Genomic DNA, 21,170 nt, shown 5'->3' with positions numbered 1-21,170 from the left:
AGTCCTATACATGTTCAATTAAGCTGTTGAAATTGATGGATACATGCACTACCTTTATAGATGACTATTCATGCTAGTGCAGATCTCGCGGCTCCAACCAGTAGACTTCAAAATTGAAGCACATGATGTGGATGGCCACTTTGAAATGTCTAGCTTGGTGCAAAAAAGCATATAGAAGCTGTGGCATGTGGCCAATAACCCATAAACTGAATTAGTTCTAAGTGTATATAATTTTGTCGGCTGAGATGAAATGAAATGCAAAATTTAGCAAAAAATGAAAAATTCATCAAATGGGACAAGTATCATAAAAAAAAAAAAAAAAAAAAGGTGTACTGGCTAAGCCTTCTATTATGGCCCATTAGGTGCACAAGGAGATGCCCACACCTAAAGTTCAATGCCTTAGAATCTTGGATGAATATGATAGCAATTGCTTTTATGTAGACAGTCTATGACTAGTAAGAGGTAAACAGATTTGATAACACATTTGTTCAAGACTTATTATGCATAAAATCATACCAACATATCAAACTTTATCTTCTTCCAATTTTGCTTATTTGCTTTTCGGAATGTGTCCCAGTTACTTGAAATAATTTGTGCCATAAACTTTTAGCAATTCAACTCATGATAACAATAATGATCTAATTGAATTCTATGTTTCTTAAAGCTCTAAAATGGTGGGGTTTTAGAACATTTTGAATGGGGTTTTTTGGCTCAAAATCAGATGCACCAGAAAAGTGTAAAGTTCCCAATTCTGCAATTTCTTTTTGACCATGGTCTTAAGAAAAACCCATAAATTTCACAATGAAATTGATCAAAAAAGTTACTCTTCTGATTTAGGACACTTTTTGCATGTGTTTTTGTATATGATAATTTCACATTTTTCACCTATATCAATCAATTATCCAATAAAACATACAAGACAAGTTACTATTTGGTATGACAATGAAAAGGATCAAGAAACATGCCTTCTATAATGCTCCAAACTTGTGTATAATAACGTATAATTACAGCAAACAATTATATTCCAAACTTTCTAGGAATGCTATTAACATTCTAACAACTTTATCAGGCTCACATGAAAATCTTGGAGTTCCATCAATCTCTAATAATAATTCGCCATCGTCTTTAGAAAGAAGACTTTCCTTTTTTAGAAAGTCAAACCACGGTTATTCAGGTAAATTATAGAACGAATCGGGTAGAATCGGGGAACCATTTTGACAATAGACAATGTTTTAGTTTTATCACTAGTACAAAAATTCCATAACATGGCACTTGCAATAACGCCACTGTTAAGTACCTGCATACATACATATATCAACGATTAGAAGGCAGTTTTTTGGTGAAGACACATATATGCACAGACCTTCACTTTGTGTTCTAAGTGAACTTACCATAACGGAGAGAATGGAGACGAGAGATCAAGAAACGGATAAGGCCACCTGTTAGATTTAATTGATACGTAGTATGTTAGCAATGATCTTGATGAGCGAAACGAGTAATACGTGACTAGTATTTCCATCCATCTTTATTAAAGGTAGCTTTTTGGACCCTTTTACTTATGAATAGGTTGATCAAATATTCATCTAGATGTTTTTACTTAAAATGGGTATAAGTCAAACGGGTCAAGCGGATTGCTCCCAGAGTAACTGCAATCATAACTAAAGCTTTCAATGTATATTTAGAAAAACAATGGAGAACAAACTATTTGCAGGTCAACATGTAGTTTCAACCACATTCTGTTTGACCCATTACGCAACCTGAACATGACCATCTGATTACCCGTAATTTGTTATGTGTAGGCAGAGGAATAGAAAGGGTGATAGTTTACCAGATGTATATGCATGCATGAACGATCCACTGGAAAACAACAAAAACGCAAGTCCAAAGGACAAAGTATGCGATTCGAAACCAGGGGAAACGCTGAAAATGGAAACTTTCAAGGGTCATAAACGAAAAGAAAAAGTCCAAGGTCAATTTCTATGTAAATAAAGCAAAACAACTTACCATGCTGTTCAACGCAGTGTCACCAAGCAAAAACACAGCATTGATCGAATGCATATTTATTATGAACTGCACCATGTAATCCGCGAACAAAAAATCAAAAAACAAACACAAACTACATGTTTTCAAATCAAATAACAAGGGGTTGTACTTACAAAATTCAAGTTATAGTCTTTAATGGCAAGAAATGGGACTATGATAAACCAGAAAACACAGTCGGTAAGCACAACTGCGCCTGCCTGCATCTGAAAAACAGAATATCGTCATGACATTTCTTGTTTAGTAACTTTTCTATTTGTGTTCTTTGAATTTTTTTTTTTTAATACCTGAAATATGATCTGAAAAGTGTAACCCCAAAAGCCAGCGACTTGGCGAGGGTATCTTTGATCATTTGGGCCTGCAAATTTGGAACCATTTGGCAAACTGCTAATTTCAGCATGCTCTTCGTCGAATTCCTCACTTCTGTCACCACCAACTTTGTTACGATATTGGTTGCAGCCATAAATTGACAACAATGATCCGATCTGTGCATAGAAAGACACAAAAACCACAAATGCAAGAAAGTAAATATTAAAAAAAAAGAGGTTGAAACAAAACAGCTTTAATAAAGAAAGATAAAGGGAAAGTATGCAAAGAATCAGATGATGGGTATGAAACATACCGCGAAATATATAGTAATCAATGTAAAAGTCCATCTGCAAAACACCATATAGAAATTTCAGAATCAAAATGTTGCAAATCACAGGTTTTAAAAAGTTCATTAGAGTAGTGAAGAATCAGAATAAAGCCATTCTGATATTTTACTTTCAAAAAGTGATTAAAATCTTATAATTATACATTAACTAATAAAAATCCAAGCATAAACAAATGACTTAAACACCTTCAAGAAAGATTCTTTCTGCACCTGATGGTAACATGGGTAAATTGGTAAAGTAATGAATGAATTGAAGAACTGATAACTTACTGAGTGTAGTAGTAAAAAATGCTGCCTCCATCAACAATGGCATTTAGGATAATAAGAATCAATAGCACAAAAAATGCAAATATTCTGAATGTCATTAACCAAGCTGGATGGATTCCTGTCAAGCATGGCTTCCATAATTCATCATCATATAACACCCCTCCATAATCATCATTATTATCATTACCTTCTTCTTCTTCTCTTCTTCTAAATTTTCGACTCACGGGTCCTTCGTATTTCGTAATGAGATAACAAGCCATACCCATTGCAGTCAATATCCATATACATATTAAAAACACTCTCCAGTTTAACCAATAATTTGAGGTTGTTGTATCTTGCCCCAAAGATGGCTGCCAAGTGTTCTTTGACCCTCCTGTTATGAAATCCATTATCTCTTTTGTTGTTGCAACAATGTGTTCTTCTAAGGTAATTAACCAAATTGACCAACAATTAATGTGTTCTTCTAAGGTTACTAAACATGAAAAAGATAGGGAAGATTATGGTGGTCTAAATGTTTTGAATGAACTAAAATTTGGGAAAGCAAGAAACTTTAATAAAGATTAAGTTCAAGAAAGGAGATTATGATGATCAGGTGATATATAACAAAGAAGGGAGACTAAGAAAGACAAAAACTGATGCATGTTTTATGTTCATTAATGGCTGAAATGAAGCATAAAACACAAGATTCTAAACTTTAGGAATGAATTTGCACAGAAAGATATGGATTAAATAAGTGAGAAATGTAGAAAGAAAATGGAAAGATGTGAAGTTGTTAATTGCAAGCAAAGGAAAAGCTGATGAGATACTTACAAGAGAAAGCAAGGAGGGATGCAAGAATAACTAGAGATGCTTTGCTTCTTTGGTTCAGATAATTTTTTGTATTTATATTATTTTAAAACAGTGTAATGTACCCTCTTCAAGATTTATATATAAAAAAAATACTAATAACTGAAAAAAAGGGTGGGAGAGGGATGATGTGCTTGGAGCATAAGCTTTCTGCTTTAAAGGTGTTTTTATATGAGAAAGATTATGGTTTAGGAAACAGAGAGAGCTCTGTTTTGTATTGTGGTCTTATGTCACAATCTCAATGCAATATGCTTCTCCCATGCATTTATTTTATTCTTTTCAAATGGTGAGGTGGTGTTTGTCATCTGAGTTTTTCCATGAAAGTGAAGAGATAGTGTGAGGGGCCCATCATGCAAAATGCTTTAAAATGTGGATTTTGTGTTGGATTTTGGTATATGTTGTTGTACCCCATATCTGACTTTGTATAAACAAAACCGTAATTTAATTTTTTAAATTATGTAACTTTTTATTGTTTGATATCTTGTTGTAGTATTACAGTTTTCATCTAAAACAATAAATTTCTATGGAAACTCTTGGTAAAAAGTTTCAAATTTCAACAAACATCTTAAATACTATTGCCCATTAGTTATAACATACCAACATCTTTAAATACCATATTTATATTTATGAATATCTTAAATATTTAATTAATTACGTAATTCTTAAGACTTCGTTGATAGTTAGACTATGTTATTTCTAGCTAAAAATCACATATCTAAGCTTATCAAATTACTATATCTATACAAGAAAAGGAAATTATACATAAAAGATATGATGTCATACATGATTAGGATTAGGATTGCAAGTATGATTTGAAACATATGTTAGAAACTGTTTTATAACCTTTGTGAAAGGGAAACATTGGTTGTAATTAAAGATAAAAGTCTAGTGCTTAATTGATCGATGACATAAATAATCCACTTTAGTCATTTACATGTAAGAATCTAACATATTTTCATCATTTGCATATAAACATACTTTTTTGTCCATCATAACTTTGATCTTCTATTTAAATAGCTTTATATTTGATTTTATGTGAGATTTTAAAGTGGTAACATGACCATCTTGGACCATACCCTGATACCCTCTAAGTTTTCTGGTACAAATATTCCCACACCGATAAAAACACGCAAAGTATTTGCCGTCTCCACTTTCTTTGCAAAAACTATTCTTACGAAGAACAAAAAGAGAAGTAATCGTATTATTTACATTTTTTATTTACCACCCACTAAAAAAGGAGTTATTTTCAGGTAGGAACTGTTTGTTTTGTTATTTTCCTCTAGTTTTTTTATAATGTTTGTTTAGGAAACAATTACTTTAATCGAAAAAATCGCATCCGTTTATGTTTTATTTCATTTTCTTCTTACCTTCTACATATTATCTTTTTAAATTTTTTTTAAACGACAATTTAACTTACTATTACTCCTAAATTACAGGAATGTAAATTAGGACTTCCGAAAACCCCTCAATAATGCATCATAATAAATGTGAAGAGTGACACTCGAATTTAAGTAGATTATCCTAAAGTCAAAGAACTTACCAATGAGTTACCAACTCCATTAACAGTAAATATACTTAAATAAATTTTATTTTCACATATATTTGAGTCCCACTTCCATTTCTTACATTTGTGATGATGTATAAATAGGTACTAAAAGTAGGGGAATAAGTGGAGTGAAATGCTGAAAATGTCTTTCACATGAATTGCACATGGGGGACTTAACAGAATTAGGGATGAAGTACAAACCACAAAGATGATTTCGGCCGAAAAGTTAACTTAGGGATGAAAACTATAAAACTGACAAACCACATAGACAATTAACCCTTTTTGTAGGGGAAGTGATATTCGTACTATTTATATTGATGGAGGTACCACTATTACGCATTACCAACTTGTACAGTCAACTATATAATGTGTATATTGTGGTACATTAATTAATAATTGTGATACGATAATTATTCTCCTTTTTGTAATAGTCTTAAGTTTTGTCATATAGATATTCATGTAACTTAAAAATAAATGATAAGATAATATGACGTTTGAAAAAAAACTTTTACTTCTAACTCCATTAGTCTTTTTGTTACAAGCATTCCTAGCCATATGTTTAAAACTTGCTGAGCAAGACTTGGTAGAAACTTACGAGGAAAGCGTAGACACACAGCTAGCTATAGCAGTGTTGCATCGATCCAGACTTTCCAAGACTATGCATCAATGCATGAACAGTTGTATCATGTGCTCTGAAAATTAATAAACTTTCTAAACTTCATTTTGTTTATCACATCCAGAACGATTTATAGCCTAGATTTGTTTCACAACTATCGATCGTTGTTTGAATTCAGGTTCAGAAAAGATTACTCGCTTTGGGAAAACGAGTAACGATTTATATTTCTTTTCTAGAATGCAAATATTATTTTGAAAAAGTAGATTTGTTTAATCCAAATATGAACGAAAAAAAAAAGAAGACGACAAAATTGTGTTGACCGGCCTAGATATGACATGAATCGATATAGGTTTGCTTACGATGGTGATGCAACGAAATTGTTCTTTTATGTTACTTGGATTTTTAAACACTATGCGGCCGAAGATATTAAAAAAATATCAAATCAAAATCACAGTTTGAAAGCTAACTAGTCCTAATTATATAGATTGTATTATAAATAAATTCGAATATGTTTCACACATGATTGGTGAGTATGAAATAAAGTGTGGTCTAAGTAAACCGATGATCGAAGCTAAATTATAATAAACATTAATGATAAATATAATACTCGTATATGTTTAGTTAGAGTTTTGGATTTACCTTAATTTTTTACAATCACATCAACATCGAAACTTGTAAACATAGTGGATGACGACAAATATCGTTGTGATTTTATATTGTAAACTCAAAATTTTGAAATCTTAAGTAATATAAGTAATATGAGTTGAAGAAATGAGAAGGAAAAGTAGACAATTTTATTAATAAGAAAATGATCAATCAAATAATGTTATGATGTGTTTTGTATCTATTAGCCAAAAGTTAGAGTTTAATTTTAAGTCTAATAAGGAAATTGAATCTATATACAATTAAAAAAAACTAACTTAATAAAATAAATAAATTAAAATGACACGTATCGATCAAATATTACGTCACGTGTCGTTTCAAGTACATCTCAATCATGTTTTAGTTTATTGGTAGATATATATATCCGCGTGCGTGATATAATCTAGTGTTTTAATATATTTATAAATTATTATTTTGAGGTTAATTTTTAAAAAAGTTACTCTACGAAACAAATGAGGACTTGTAGAAGATCTAAAATTCATTATAAATACTATATTTAATCCTAGCTAATCATATATATGTTTCGTATACTAATCTATCAATAAATTAATAATAAACTTATTATGACAGATATCGTAGTTTAATTCAGATAGATGAGATTAAAAATAAACTATTAATTAAATAGATTTTTTTAATGAATATAACTAAAAAGATACTTGGCGTTTTAATACAACGTCATGTGTCGATCAAAGGATATTACAATACTGTTTTAGTTTATTGGTAGATAACTTTTAGCATATTTAGGTCAACAATATGTCAAACGATTAAAGATGGATAACTTCGGAAAGTTGGATACATGATTATTATAAATATAAAAAACAAACTGTTTAGAAAGGGAACAAGATGAAGTTAGAGGTGTAATTAAACCAAGTCAAAAGTCCTACTAGAACTCAAACTTGATTATCAAATTTGATGCTAGAATCTTAACTTGACTCGGCCTAACCAACCCTTATTTTTCAAGATTCAGCTCAACTCTACTTGATCAGCCTATTAAACCTAATAATATTGATTAAAACTAGTGTATGATGTCAATGATTTTAAGCTCAATTCAACAGTTTTGAAGTTGATTTGGTACTTTTGAGTTGGATATTATGATATTTGAACTCAACTCAAAAATCTACTCAAGTCGCTCAAACTCGTCACGAAAGTTTATATACTCACGAGCTCGACTCGACTAATTCAAAGTGGGTTTTCCAAATATTTTACGAGTTAATTTCAAGTAGCTCGAGGATATATAAGTTTGACTTGTTTACCTCCCAAAACCGATCGAAACATATTTTATTTATTATAACTAATCTTGAAAGTTTTATACTAATAAATCTAAGGGTAATTACATAAACCGTCTTTGTGATCTGTTAACTTTTTTCATTGTCCATCTCTCGTTGAAAATTTTGCATAAATCATCCCGGTAAGGATAAAGTAATGACACAAACCGTCCCCTGTCCAATTTGAATTACTAAAGTACCCTCTTTCAATATTTTAATAGTTAATACATAATAGAAAATTTTCATTTTTATTACCATGTACTCCAACATTTTTATTTACGATTATTCTCATTTTTTTTACCACAATATTTTTAGCACTCATTTAAATATAAGAGTAGACATTTATATTTTAAAGATGAGCAATGTACACAACTTATTGTGAAAGATATTTTTTATATAAAAAATAATTAATCTTTCTAACTCATCTTTCTAATAACCATCTTAAGGCCTAAACTCAATGTCAAGTGTAATCAATTAATTCTCTCTCATAATTTCATCATTTAATTGCATCATGTGTCATGATCATATTGTTGCGAGGATTTCTAAGAGGATGAGTTAGGAAGATTATTCATTTTTCTCTTTATATATATATTTATTTTATTAAAAATATTTTTTTTTTAAAATCAGGTGTGAAATGGTTGTTCACCTAAGTTGGGAGAGGAACGATTTCACATTTACTTTTATCTAAAACTTTTCGAATAGGGGTGATTTTTTTTCCGTATGCTTGTAGTTTTAGACTTTTTTTTTCTAAGAGTTATGGTTTGTTTTATCCGTTAAACTACACTAGATGGATGCCCGCGCGATGCAGCGGCGGTATACTGTAGTGGTGGGCGGAAGTGACAGCGGTTGATGGTAGTAATTTCCATATCAGCGTTAACAAAATTGCGGGTTACAAAAGAGGGATAATGGTTAGAGCGTGCGTGATTTTAGGGTGGAGGAAAACTTTTAAATAGGGGTGATTTTTTTTCCGTATGCTTGTAGTTTTAGACTTTTTTTTTTCTAAGAGTTATGGTTTGTTTTATCCGTTAAACTACACTAGATGGATACCCGCACGATGCAGCGGCGGTATACTGCGGTGTGGGCGAAAGTGACAGCGGTTGATGGTAGTAATTTCCATATCAGCCAGCGTTAACAAAATTACGGGTTACAAAAGAGGGATAATGGTTAGAGCGTGCCTGATTTTAGGGTGGAGAGGGTATTATGGGAATTAAAAATGTCCAAGGGCAAATTAGATATTTCAAAGACAGAAATAATTAATAGGGGGAGATTTTCTTTATTAGTACGTTAAACTACATGTGAAGCCAAAAAACATAAAACTATCAAAAGAAAAAAACTTGCTAGTTGCTACAAAGCTAATATATTTAAGAGGAATACGGTTACACTGATTTATATTAAGAACAACAAAACTCATTACATTAAAAAAAATCTACAACCTTACATAGTTACATCTATGCTTTTGCTATTTTTGCGCTTCTCTTACTTAAAATCTTTGTATTAAGTATTAAAATATTGAAAAGAGGCTAATTTAGTCATTTAATTGACTGAGGGATGGTTTATGTCATTAATTTATTCTTACAAGGAGGTATCATGCAAAAATTTCCAACAAAAGACGGATAGTAAAAAATGGAGAGATCACAGAGGCGGTTATTAGGCTTATCTCTAATGGGTGCCCTTGGGTGCCCTTAGATATCATTTGTCGTTGAAACTTGTTCAAAACTAAGAATTTTTTGAAGTATGCCCTTACTTGTCTTTACCTAATATATTTTTGTTTTTAGTGGAGGTAAAAAGATATGTAAGGATGTTTGTATGGTTGGAGATATATTATAAGATATGAAGGATTTTTAAGGATGTATAAAAATTTGTAAGGATATGATCTGGCAGCTCAAGAATACCTAAGGGCATCCTTAGCATTGGAGATAGCCTTAGTAACTAAACTACATACAAATACCCCTAGCCAAGAAGACCATAGTGAAAGACCTTGTTCAGACTTCAGAGTGGCCTGCTAAGTCTAATAAAAGTGACATTTAAAAGTGGTATCATATTAATTTGTTGCGCTAAGTGAAATAAACCTACAAGTCAATTAATACCAGGTATAGTGTAAAACCTTATTTTTCCCAAATAAGGAAGGCTACTGGAAATGAAGGATTCCTGTTATAGCTAACTAACGATCTAACATTATATAACAGTTTCAAAATAACACCTAGTTAATATGACAACAATTAAAACGAAAATTTAACTTTAAACATAACATGTGGTCCTTTTCTGTATAGGTTGTGGGGTACCTATATATATGATCAGTTGATCATCACATTTGCATGCAAAAGAGATAGAAATATTGGTGTGTGATATTAAAGCTGTACATCTAGAAATAAGCACTTAAAACATGAATCTAAAATGCAAATCACAACACAAGTCCTGAAATTGTGAATGAATTATTTATTTATTTATTTTTATCTAAGAGACCTTCACTTTTAAGTTATAATTCATTTTCATTCTTCTTCTTACCAAACTGAACCACCACAATGACCACGAACCCACACGGTTCATGAGGCCCCCGGACCCCGGTTAGACCAATCATATCATGAAGCGACAACCTTTTATTTTCAACCGGTTTATCTGGGTGGTCAAAACAAATTGGGAAAACCAACTCATGTAACATTCATATGCTTGAACAAGACACACACCAAAAATATCAAAGAAGCAGATGAGCAATGTATGTATAGAATAGACATACTGTCTAGTTTTTTACGATTTACTTATGACATCTAGATTCTAGAAACGGCACGCTACTACAATTTCTCAAAGCAAAATCTCGCATATATGCATAAATGCTATGCAGACAAAATCATAGCATTTCAGTTTTAATCAGGGCTAAAAAGCATATAAAAACATGTTTGAAAACATAAATTGCTAGGAGAAAAAGGCATACCTTTGGGTTTCATGGTAAACAACATTATTAATGCTGGTAATCAGAGAGCAGCCAAAACCAAAGAGTTCTGCAAATTAATCACACAGGTTTATATTTCACAATTTCATAAGAAATGTTTATATACTAAAGAGTATTTGCGTTGTTAAAGAATCCCAACACATTCAATGGTAGATAACTTTCCCTGTAGGGTAACCATAATATAACACTAACTTTTGTTACCGACAGGCTTGTTTATGTTATTTATATATGAGGAGCAAACCTAAGCTTAACCGAAAATAGTGAGCAAAAATCACAGAAAAGAGGAGGTAATTAAAAGAACGCTACACATGGGATAGAATATAGATGCTAAATAGCTCAATCAACAGTATATTTTAAGAAAGACAAACAGGTTGGCAATCAGTTCATATGTTTTGTGCAATGTACCAGACTAGCTACACAAGTACTTAACGCAAAATACTTAAAATATTCTAGCATATTTAAGTAATTGGATGACCCGGAACAAGAAAACAGGACATAATGTGCTAGCAAACAATAAACTAAACAAACCCCCCCCCCCCCCCCCCCCCCCCCCCCCCCCCCCCCCCCCCCCAAAAGTAGAAAACCATAAGCAGATGATCACAAAATACCATATATCACAAAAACTTTAGACTAATTTTGTAATTTACATTTAAGGATGAATGATAGATGCAAGATTTCACTCACCTCTGGCTTTATACTTCTAGAAAACATTATGTAACATGTACACTAGACGGCATTATTAAACCATAAAGCTTAATGTACAAACTCTTATTGTGATAAATTTAACCCCTCTATTACATGGTAGCAGCGCCTCAAAAAAGGAAAACTTGAAGTTGCAGGACGTTTCTTAAACCACCAAAAAAGTAGGCCTCTAATAACAATATAATCAACAAGCACACAAGAAACACATGAGCAGCTGATATTATATGTATAATATCTTAGGTGGTTAAGTCATGGTTCATATGATCTACATATATGTCTCATATCATATGACAACCAGTAGTTTGAATGTATGTAAGTTTCAACATGTTATTAACATATAACATACCTAGGAAAAAGTTTAACCATTTACTAATAATTTTCATACATTAATAAGTTGGTCCATTTAGACTCAGAAACAAAATAATTGCTGAAAATCATAGCTGCTTATGATACCAATTAAGGTTGCATAATTTTCACACACCTTTAAAAAAATACAGTGACCAAATTCTTCATGCCATCTCAGAATGTGCTTCATACAGTCATTCAGATCCTGAGGGCCCAAAACATGAAACAATAATGAATTTGAAGCCACTAAAGGAAAACCCGTTAGATGATCAAATAAATTAGCATTGTAAAAGTTTTTCGAATATAAACTAATGTCTGTTCATAGGTCAAATGCAGGCAGAATATTCAAGCAGAGGGGGGAAAAATGCACCCATGGCTATCCTCATCTACGCAAAGACATAAAAAACTGAAGGCTTGTCATCTTGATATGAATTCAATGAGCACGGACATCCGCAGCCTCTTTTTCGTCTTTCCAAAATATTGTGTCTAAGATTAACCAAGGATACCTTCTTTAGGTAAAAAAAATATATATAAATGTATAAAAAATTTTCTTGTTTTGCTATATGTATGTATCCAAATGTTAAAACATTTAGGGTATGTATCAATATTTTAATCCATTGCTACTGTAGATTTGTATGTATCCATTTATCACGAAACAAGTATTTTGTCCACCATAGAAGTTGTATCGTCAAACCGATGAGGCGATATGACATGACAATGATTTACAAGTATAAGTGATCACATACATTTAACATCAAAAATATAAAGGTTAATAAAAGTTTTTTTAAGTTGGATACATACAATAAAAAATCAAGTCAAGTTTGATACATTTTTTATGCAATTTTCCTATTGATCAATTAATGTTTGTATATACTTATAAATGTAAGCAATCTCGTCTCGAGCTAAACTTATCTTAAGTTGAATCCAGAGCCAAATATATTTTTGAGTCAAGTGGAATTTGGAAACAGAACGTTCCTGCTCTTCAGAATCGATTTAATGGCTGCGAAAAGCCCTAAAATCGGATGTTTGTAGAGATAATGACATGACAATATTAAGTAATACAAGATAAATAAATGGCTAAACATATACACCACTTTTTCAGCTTTCAAGTAGTAAGCATAATTGAATAAAAGAACGAAATTATACTTCTTTTGCATAACTTCGAGTGACACTCGGCTTCACCGTCTTCATAACCAGTAAGTGCACCTGCCATTAAAAAAAAATGAAAAATAAACTGCAATTTAAAAAGAAAAAACGCAGTAATGACAACTGGATTTTGTTCCTTGTTGAACCCTAACTAACTACTGTCATCCTTTTGTTCTTCGATTCATATATTTCTTAACGAGGTGCACTTTTAAATCTTGGCGCAAGCAATTTTTTTAAATTATTCCTATCTTCTAAAAAAAACACAATTTCTACGGTTCTACCCAGCCAAATAAAAGTGAAAGTCATATTAAATCGGCCCATGGGCTTGGTCTTTTGAAAAAAAGACTTTCTTATATAAGAGGGCTATCGGTTATGTATTGGGCTTATTTATACCAGGACCAGAACTCATCTCTTATTATACTAAAACACAGTTGCTCTAATAACTTATCAATCAATCACAACTCTCGATTTTTTAAATTTGACTTTTGTTTTCAATTTTGACTTTAATTTACACTTTTTTGTTTTCCATCACAAATATATACTTTTTACTTAACAATTTTAATATAATAAATAAATAATAATAATAGCTAATATATATATATACACGATACAATAATAGCTTATATTTATCCGATGGAATAATAACTGATATATATCAAATAAAAAATAATTAATTCAAAATAGATGAAATTTAATGTAAATATATTAATAACTATATTATTATTTTCTATTAAAGTGTTTAGTAATTGTCCTGACGCATATAAAAAAAACATATAAAAATATAATTCATTATAGGAAAAAACATATACCATTTTCATATTCTAATTGAAATATTTAAGATATCTTTCACCTAAAGATAAAATATTATTTCTAATAGTGTAAATTAAGAATATAATACACCACATGTAACAATAAAGCAAATAAAAAGATAGTAACCTATTATGATTTTTTGTAATGGCCAAATATCACTAAGTATGTCACAGTTTACAACTTTGATGAACATATTATATTTTGTAATATTCAAGATCGTTAAACATGTCAGGTAAACAACTACGATGAAAATATTTTTAGAAAAAATTTCAGTATAAAACTCAAAGTTTTGATATATTAATCAATTTTTGATTACTCAAAATAGTATATTAAATTTTAAACTATAATAAATTAACATCAAATATTGATAAGTCTGTAAGCCCTGTATTATACACGGAACAAAAATCTAGTTTTCGTTCTATACTACGGATGGACAAATTGTTTGCATGCTTCTTTATTGGATTGGATATAATATATGCATACCTACGGGCTACGGCTGGCTATACATATTTTAAATCGATAATCTTAAATATTGATTTGAATACCGCAAGGAGATGGAGTTTTTTCTATTTTTTTGATATATGTATCAGAATAGTAGTTAATGATAATGATAATTTGTTGTTACATGATGCTTGACAGATAATGTCCAAGTAGATCGATAATTTGACTCATAATATTCGAGTTTTTTTCCAAACTAGTGTAGTGTGTAAACTTATTTATCAAATTAGTATTGTTTTAAAAATATTTACCAAACTAGTATAGTTTAAAATAAAAGCTCTCTTTACATGATTAAATTTGAATTTGCCATTAAACCCAACTCAAAAAAACATCAAATTTGTATCAATGTTGGTAGATCGACCTCTACGACAGATTTCATGTGTCATGCCATTTTGAAAGTTATATTGATTAATTATCGTACCATATTTGGAGTTGATTCAATGAGTAATTTTGTATTTCATACCACATACGTTCATTTTGTTTCTCTAAATATGATTTGGAGCTCACTTAAGGTTAGTCTGTTTATCCACCAGTGTGTTTTTTAAATTTGCTTTTGTTTTGATGTTTAACTATTTTCAAATAAAAGCAGTATTTTAGATATTTGCGAGAACATATATAATTGTTGCGTACTTTCATAGATAACTTGTGTTAGTGTTTTTTTTTATTTCTTCAAGAAAATATCCAAAAAAAACAAACTTGTTTTGTTAGTTATGTCGATTATAATCAAATTAATAAAGTTTATTCCATATGCTTTTATTTAAAAAATTATAATGAAATAAAACTTTAAACTTATATCTTATTTGATCTGAAATTATTGTTCATCTATCTAAATGCTAACTTATGTATATTGTTTGATTAACAAAATAGATTAAACAATTGAAGGGGTAGTGGAAAAAGAAATTTTTTTTTATGAAATTATACTATTTTGGTAAATATTTTTGAAACTACACTATTTTGGTAAATAATTTTTCTCGTTACACTACTTTGAAAAAAAACTCTATAATATCCACATGAAACATAAGAACTTCATATTGATGGCTCAACGATCAAACTAATTGCATATATTTATTCACAAACCAATTAACTAATGAGATGTTTACCTTAACCTTACAATTCTTACATCTAATTAATCTCGAAAATGCTTCATTGAAGTTTGATGTATCTTTAGCGATAAATTTCTTAAAATCTATCATATATCCATTAATTCATTTCATCCAGTGGATATGGATGAATGAGATGGACTCATATATATATATATATATATATATGGAGATGGTAATATAAAGCTGTCGGGTATCTAAGCTTAGGTGTAGAACACTCACATATTGTTTTTTTAATCCATAAAAATCATGGGGGCCCATGCATTTATTCATTAAACAATAAATAGTAAAATATTAGTATGTGAGGGGTTTCACACCTAAGCTTAGGTGCCGAACAACTTTATATTCTCTTTTCCCTATGTATGTATGTATGTATGTATATATATAAATGGTTAATTACTTGGAAAGTGCTTCAACTTGTCACTTAAACTTTTTTTGGGGTTCGAAAAAAAGGTCTATTTGAATCTAGAAAACGACTAAAATACCTATTATGGGGTCACGACCGATTTATGCTTATGCGGACATTTATTAGCCAGTTACACCCTAAAAAAATTCCCACGTGTACATTATCACTTTCAAGATGCAAACATCCCAAATTTATACACACATTCACCATCACATATACATACAAGATTTCTATTACTTACTATCATCATCTTCATATCCCCTTTCTCTCTTTTCTTCTCTGATTGAGGGCACCTCACTGCGCCGCGCACTTGACGGAAAAACTTGGTTCAGCTCAAACACCCACTATTACGCCTGAAAAATGGTTTAATGGTTTATTCTCTTTAGCAGAAAGCATATATATATTGAAGTTGGAGAATATGGAAACTAATATAGATCTATATGTATAATCGATATTAATATCGATTTCCTCCCCCCTTCCCGTGGTTGAGAACCCTTGCCTTTCTTACTAGATTTCCTGTTGATGGGGAAGGTTTGGCAAAGAAGCTTGTGTCGGAAGAGAAGTGGAAAACTAAGCTGTTCGGGCTTAACTTGAACCTGATTGCCCTAGTAGGAGTCAGAATAAGGTTGAGGCTGTATAACGATTGATCTATATGTTGGAAATCATTGATCTGTATAATCGATTTTGCAACCCAAATCGATATTTAGAGATGGATTTGTAAAGCGATATTCTCATTAATATCCACATTTTCTTTCACATCATCTTTGTTAATATCGATCTGTAAAGCAACTCCATTTTTCTGATTCAAACTCCTCAATCTACACACCTTTTTTGGGTAAGGTTGCCAGAAATTTACTTGAGATGGTAAGGGAATGTGCCAAAAACTTGCATTCAATTGGCTACTTAAATCAAACTTTCGATGGTGAGACAATGTTCTAATTCAAACCTCTGATCCACTTTCTCAAGTTCATTGGCTACTCAGGCCTTTCCTTATAAGGAGGATAGTCCTTGGGAGTCCGGACTGCCATGTCAGCAGGACTCCCCTCAGTACTCTCCCTGCCTATGAGACAAGATTCTTTCGGACTTCTTTGTCACATCATCAATTCTTTTATATTTTTTTAATTAACAAAACACCATTCAAATAAATACTTTTATTATTAAATAAAACATTACAACACTTATTAAACTAACATTACAACACTTATTAAAAAAGTTAAGATCCTAATACTACAAAATAAAAATTACGAAAGTAGACATAATAAAAAAATCAACGTTGACGGTAATTTTCCGGAAGGTGTCAAACATGATCTACTAGAGCATTGCGAAGTCGATGGTACGTCCTTCTATCACGTATCTCTCCGATGACTCGCATTTGAGTTGCAACCCTTTCATCCTACGTACGTCTTGGCATATTAGTTGGATCGGACAAATAAACCTCCTCAAGGTCGGAAATTGTGTTACCGTTGTATTGAACAATCATGTTGTGTAGAATGACACGGGCATACATCATACGTTTTATCTTGTTCACCGAATACGGGCGGGCATTTTGTTTAAGGATTGCCCAACGACCTTGAAGCACCCTGAAAACTCGTTCGACATCCTTTCTTGCAGCCTCTTGGTAGTGCTTGAACTTTGTAGTCTTTGCGTCCATCGGGCATTTAAAAGACTTGACTAGTGTGACCCATTAAGGATAAATACCGTCAGCTAGATAATATTCCTTCGTAAACTCTTCGCCATTAATAGTACATTGCATTTCGGGGGCCCTATCTTGGAGTAGATGAAACGACAAGACTCGATAACTTGAAATCACGAAAGGTTTTTTTTTTTTTTATACATATGCCCCACTGGGAAGGGAATTAAGTTAGCTTGGAAGGATTCCGTAACAATTTTGATTTCACAATTTTTATATACATCTCTTACTATCTCCGTCCTCCCGTTCCCGACCTCAACTTGTAAGGTATGATCTAGACTCGATTTAGACATAGGAATAACATGAATCATCCTAGTTGCAACAAATGATCTATTCGCTCCGGAGTCAAAAAGAATTCGCATAGGCACATTATACATAAGAAAGGTACCTGTAACCACGTCATCAGCGTTCTTAGCTTGCTCCACGGTAAGTTGGAAGGACCTCCCCCGTTGATTACCGTGTGCCAATGCATTCTTTCTTTCTGCTTCTCTCCTTCGTTCTTCTTGTCTCTCTTCTTCGGTTAGCTTAGGACACGAACTATTCATATGTCCCTCTTCAAAACACTTAAAGCAAATGAGGGGCTTATGGGGCTTCGATCTACAATCTCGACCACATGGCCCGTCTTCCCACAGTTGTAACAAGCTTTCTCCCTACACGAGCCATGATAATTTCTCTTGCAAGTTTTGCAAAAGGGAGCATTTCTTCTAAAGGTATTACTACCGGAAGCACCATCTTGTTTAAACCTTTTATTCGGTGAATTATCCCCATCATACTTTCTATTCACCTCATTCTCGTCAACTCTAGTTTGCTCGATCTCGTAATCTCGAGCCACATCACACAACATGGAGAAAGACTCCATTTGACGTAAACTAATCCTCTCCCTCAGTCTCTTCTTCAACTTCATATAAAACTGCTTCTTCATCAATTGCTCATTCTCTAAAAACTCGGGACAGAATTGTGCCTTATCAAGAAATTGGGCACGAAACTCCGTCAAACTAAGGGTTCCTTGAGAATCATTGAGGAATTCACTCCTCAACCTAGTCACCTCCGCCTCTGATCTAAATTCTTTATAGAACATGGCTTTGAACTCAGGCCAATCCACGCTATCAAGTGCTCCCTTCTTCACCAACAATAAATTGTCCCACCATCTCTTTGCTTTATCCCTCAACATGCTCACAGCATACACCACTTTAAGATCTTCAGGGCATTGACTGGTGCGAAAAGACCCTTCAATCTCCGACACCCATCTGGTACAAACAATGGGGTTGCGGTCACCATGATATTCAGGAGGGTGACACACATCAAAATCCTTAAAAGAGAACTTCTTCTTGTGGAACTTCTCCCCCTTTACTTCCACCTCCTCATCTTCATTGTCCTTCTTACCCTTCCCTTTTCCATCTCTCTTTTCAAATTCCCGTTGAACATTTAGAGCCACCTCCTCTCTAATCATCTGGGCTATATGATCATTCATAGCCCCTTCCATTGTTTGGTTTAGCCTTTTAAGTAAAAGTGGAGTGTATTTCTCCAACGCCCTTCCAATTTGGTCGGAAATGTCCATGCTATTTTCCGGGAAGGTAACTTCCTCTTCGTCATGTCAATCGTGTTCTTTCTCTTCATGATGCTGATCCGTCATTCTATAATAAGAGTAAATAAATCGATTTAAATACGCAACCTATCTCTTTCTATGAGTCATAAGCCAAAACCTATAACTTTATACTAGACCGCTTCAAAGTTTGATGCGGTTGGTTTATAAATTTGTTAGTACTTCAATCACAATAAGGTCGGCTTCTTATTGTGCTTTAATACTAGCAAGTTCATAAGCTAACATCATCAAACACATATTCGGGTCCCATATAAAATTTCTAATACCTAAGGTCGAGTCTCAACTAAGGTTTAAGTTTAGGCACTCTCTACACGAGGGAATACCTAAATCCCTTAAACCTTGGCTCTGATACCACTTGAAACGACAAGACTCGATAACTTGAAAACACGAAAGTTTTTTTTTTTTATACATATGCCCCACTGCGCCGCAGTGAGGTCGAGTACTCCCACTGCGCCGCAGTGGGAAACCTCGGACCAAAACTGGAAGAACCCCACTGCGCCGCAGTAGGTTTGAAACACTCCCACTGCGCCGCAGTGGGAGGAAAGGAAAGTCTGGCCGTGGGATTCCACTGCGTCGCAGTGGACAAAACCTCCTCCACTGCGCCGTAGTGGCCCATAGTTCAGCAACATCAAAAATGTACTCACTTGAGATTTAACCAAAACCTTCAAACCATAAACAAAATTATAAGCAAGTTACATTCCAGAATTGAAAGTAAGAGAGTTAACCCGAAAACATTCATATTTGTCAAATTCGTTTGGTCCATGAACGGCTACACAACCTAATGGGTCGATTACCCATTTTGACATCTTACAACCAAACCAACTATCTTTAACAACGCCAAAAGACATGAACATGACCATTTACAAAACATATCAAAATATGACCAATAACAACCAAAATGTACCATGAGCCAAAGTCAAGAGGGACAACTAGGTTTCTAACCAAATTATGCTATTCTTCCGAGAATAGCCAAAGTACCTTCCAACTATCTACAATCCCTAGCAACTTCGTTCTCTATTCTTCAAGACAAGCAAACCTAGTTCCTTATTCCGGAACCACCTATAGTCAAAAGGGTAAACATCTGAAAGGTAAGCGAATGCCTAGTGAATATGCTTGCATAATATCATATAAACGAAGGAGGGCAATGCTCAAGGGACTGTTGTATATGGAATATGGCACCGTCTTGTCATATCCATAATACTCACCCTTGGGTTAGGCATTACATGGATCCATATAAGCAAATGATTACAATCACAACAATTATAACAATAACAAATGCTCCACATGAGCCTATGGCCACCAATTAGGCCTGTAATCAAACTCAACCATAAACATGGGACTTAACGCCAAATCAATTACCACCATGGACTCACTCAACATGATTGGTAATTGACCCGACGAATATACAATATATGCAAGTATACTCACCTCCTTCGTAGAAACAACAAATAATCAAGATAACCGCAAAAGCACAATATCAAGCTTTCAACCTATCATATATCATAATGCATACATAAGAAGATGTTCACTTTCCTAGCTATCTCAACATAGCTCAACAACCCTTTCACTAGCATTCTAACCTCTAACCCATTTCACTAAGTCATCGAGTTGCTTATTTAACAAATCTTTTCATATAAATTCCAAGGTTTCATCATCATCATCATTATTTCAATTACTAATAAAATCACCATTTTTCATAGTTGGAGTTTCACTACCAATATTCTCATTTAATTAAATTTTAACATAAGCAACTCAATAACTAACTCATTATATACAATAATTTGGGGGGGGGGGGGATTTCATACATGGACTCATCACTAGCAAAAACCCCCAATTTCATATTCTCAAAAACCCTAATTCCTAGTAAAGAAGGGAAATTAGGTTTGGAAGTGATTACCTCAGGGAATACAAGACCAAATCAATATTTGAATTCACAAATTTCTCCCCTCCCTTTTCCTTGAAATAGTCGACCACCTCCACCACTAACTAATCCACACCCTAACTTATAAATTCTTGAATGATATT

At 32.7% G+C, this 21,170-nt stretch overlaps 2 protein-coding genes across 3 annotated transcripts; both read right to left on the bottom strand.

Annotated features, from left to right (window-relative positions):
• Positions 1–942: 942 nt before the first annotated feature.
• Positions 943–4,032, bottom strand: LOC122587207. Of its 2 annotated transcripts, XM_043759311.1 has the most exons (9): positions 3,773–4,032; positions 2,966–3,335; positions 2,663–2,696; positions 2,328–2,525; positions 2,157–2,246; positions 2,005–2,070; positions 1,829–1,920; positions 1,392–1,439; positions 943–1,297 (listed from the first exon to the last, which is right to left on the bottom strand). In XM_043759311.1, exons 2-9 carry the CDS (start codon positions 3,226–3,228, stop codon positions 1,180–1,182), a joined length of 909 nt encoding a protein of 302 aa, XP_043615246.1. In that variant the 5' UTR covers positions 3,229–3,335; positions 3,773–4,032; the 3' UTR covers positions 943–1,179. The 2 variants fall into 2 exon arrangements, with proteins under 2 accessions (XP_043615246.1, XP_043615245.1); XM_043759310.1 differs by lacking the exon at positions 3,773–4,032 and having other exon boundaries at positions 2,966–3,539.
• Positions 4,033–18,083: 14,051 nt separating this feature from the next.
• LOC122588298 lies at positions 18,084–19,100 on the bottom strand. Its single transcript, XM_043760412.1, has one exon. The coding sequence runs from the start codon at positions 19,098–19,100 to the stop codon at positions 18,084–18,086; it is 1,017 nt and encodes a 338-aa protein (XP_043616347.1).
• Positions 19,101–21,170: the final 2,070 nt, after the last annotated feature.

Source organism: Erigeron canadensis, chromosome 2 (genome assembly GCF_010389155.1).
Source record: "Erigeron canadensis isolate Cc75 chromosome 2, C_canadensis_v1, whole genome shotgun sequence".
In the NCBI taxonomy this organism is placed as follows: domain Eukaryota; kingdom Viridiplantae; phylum Streptophyta; class Magnoliopsida; order Asterales; family Asteraceae; genus Erigeron; species Erigeron canadensis.
The sequence above is the reverse complement of the archived record's forward strand: the minus strand, read 5'-3'. Positions and strand labels throughout refer to the sequence as shown.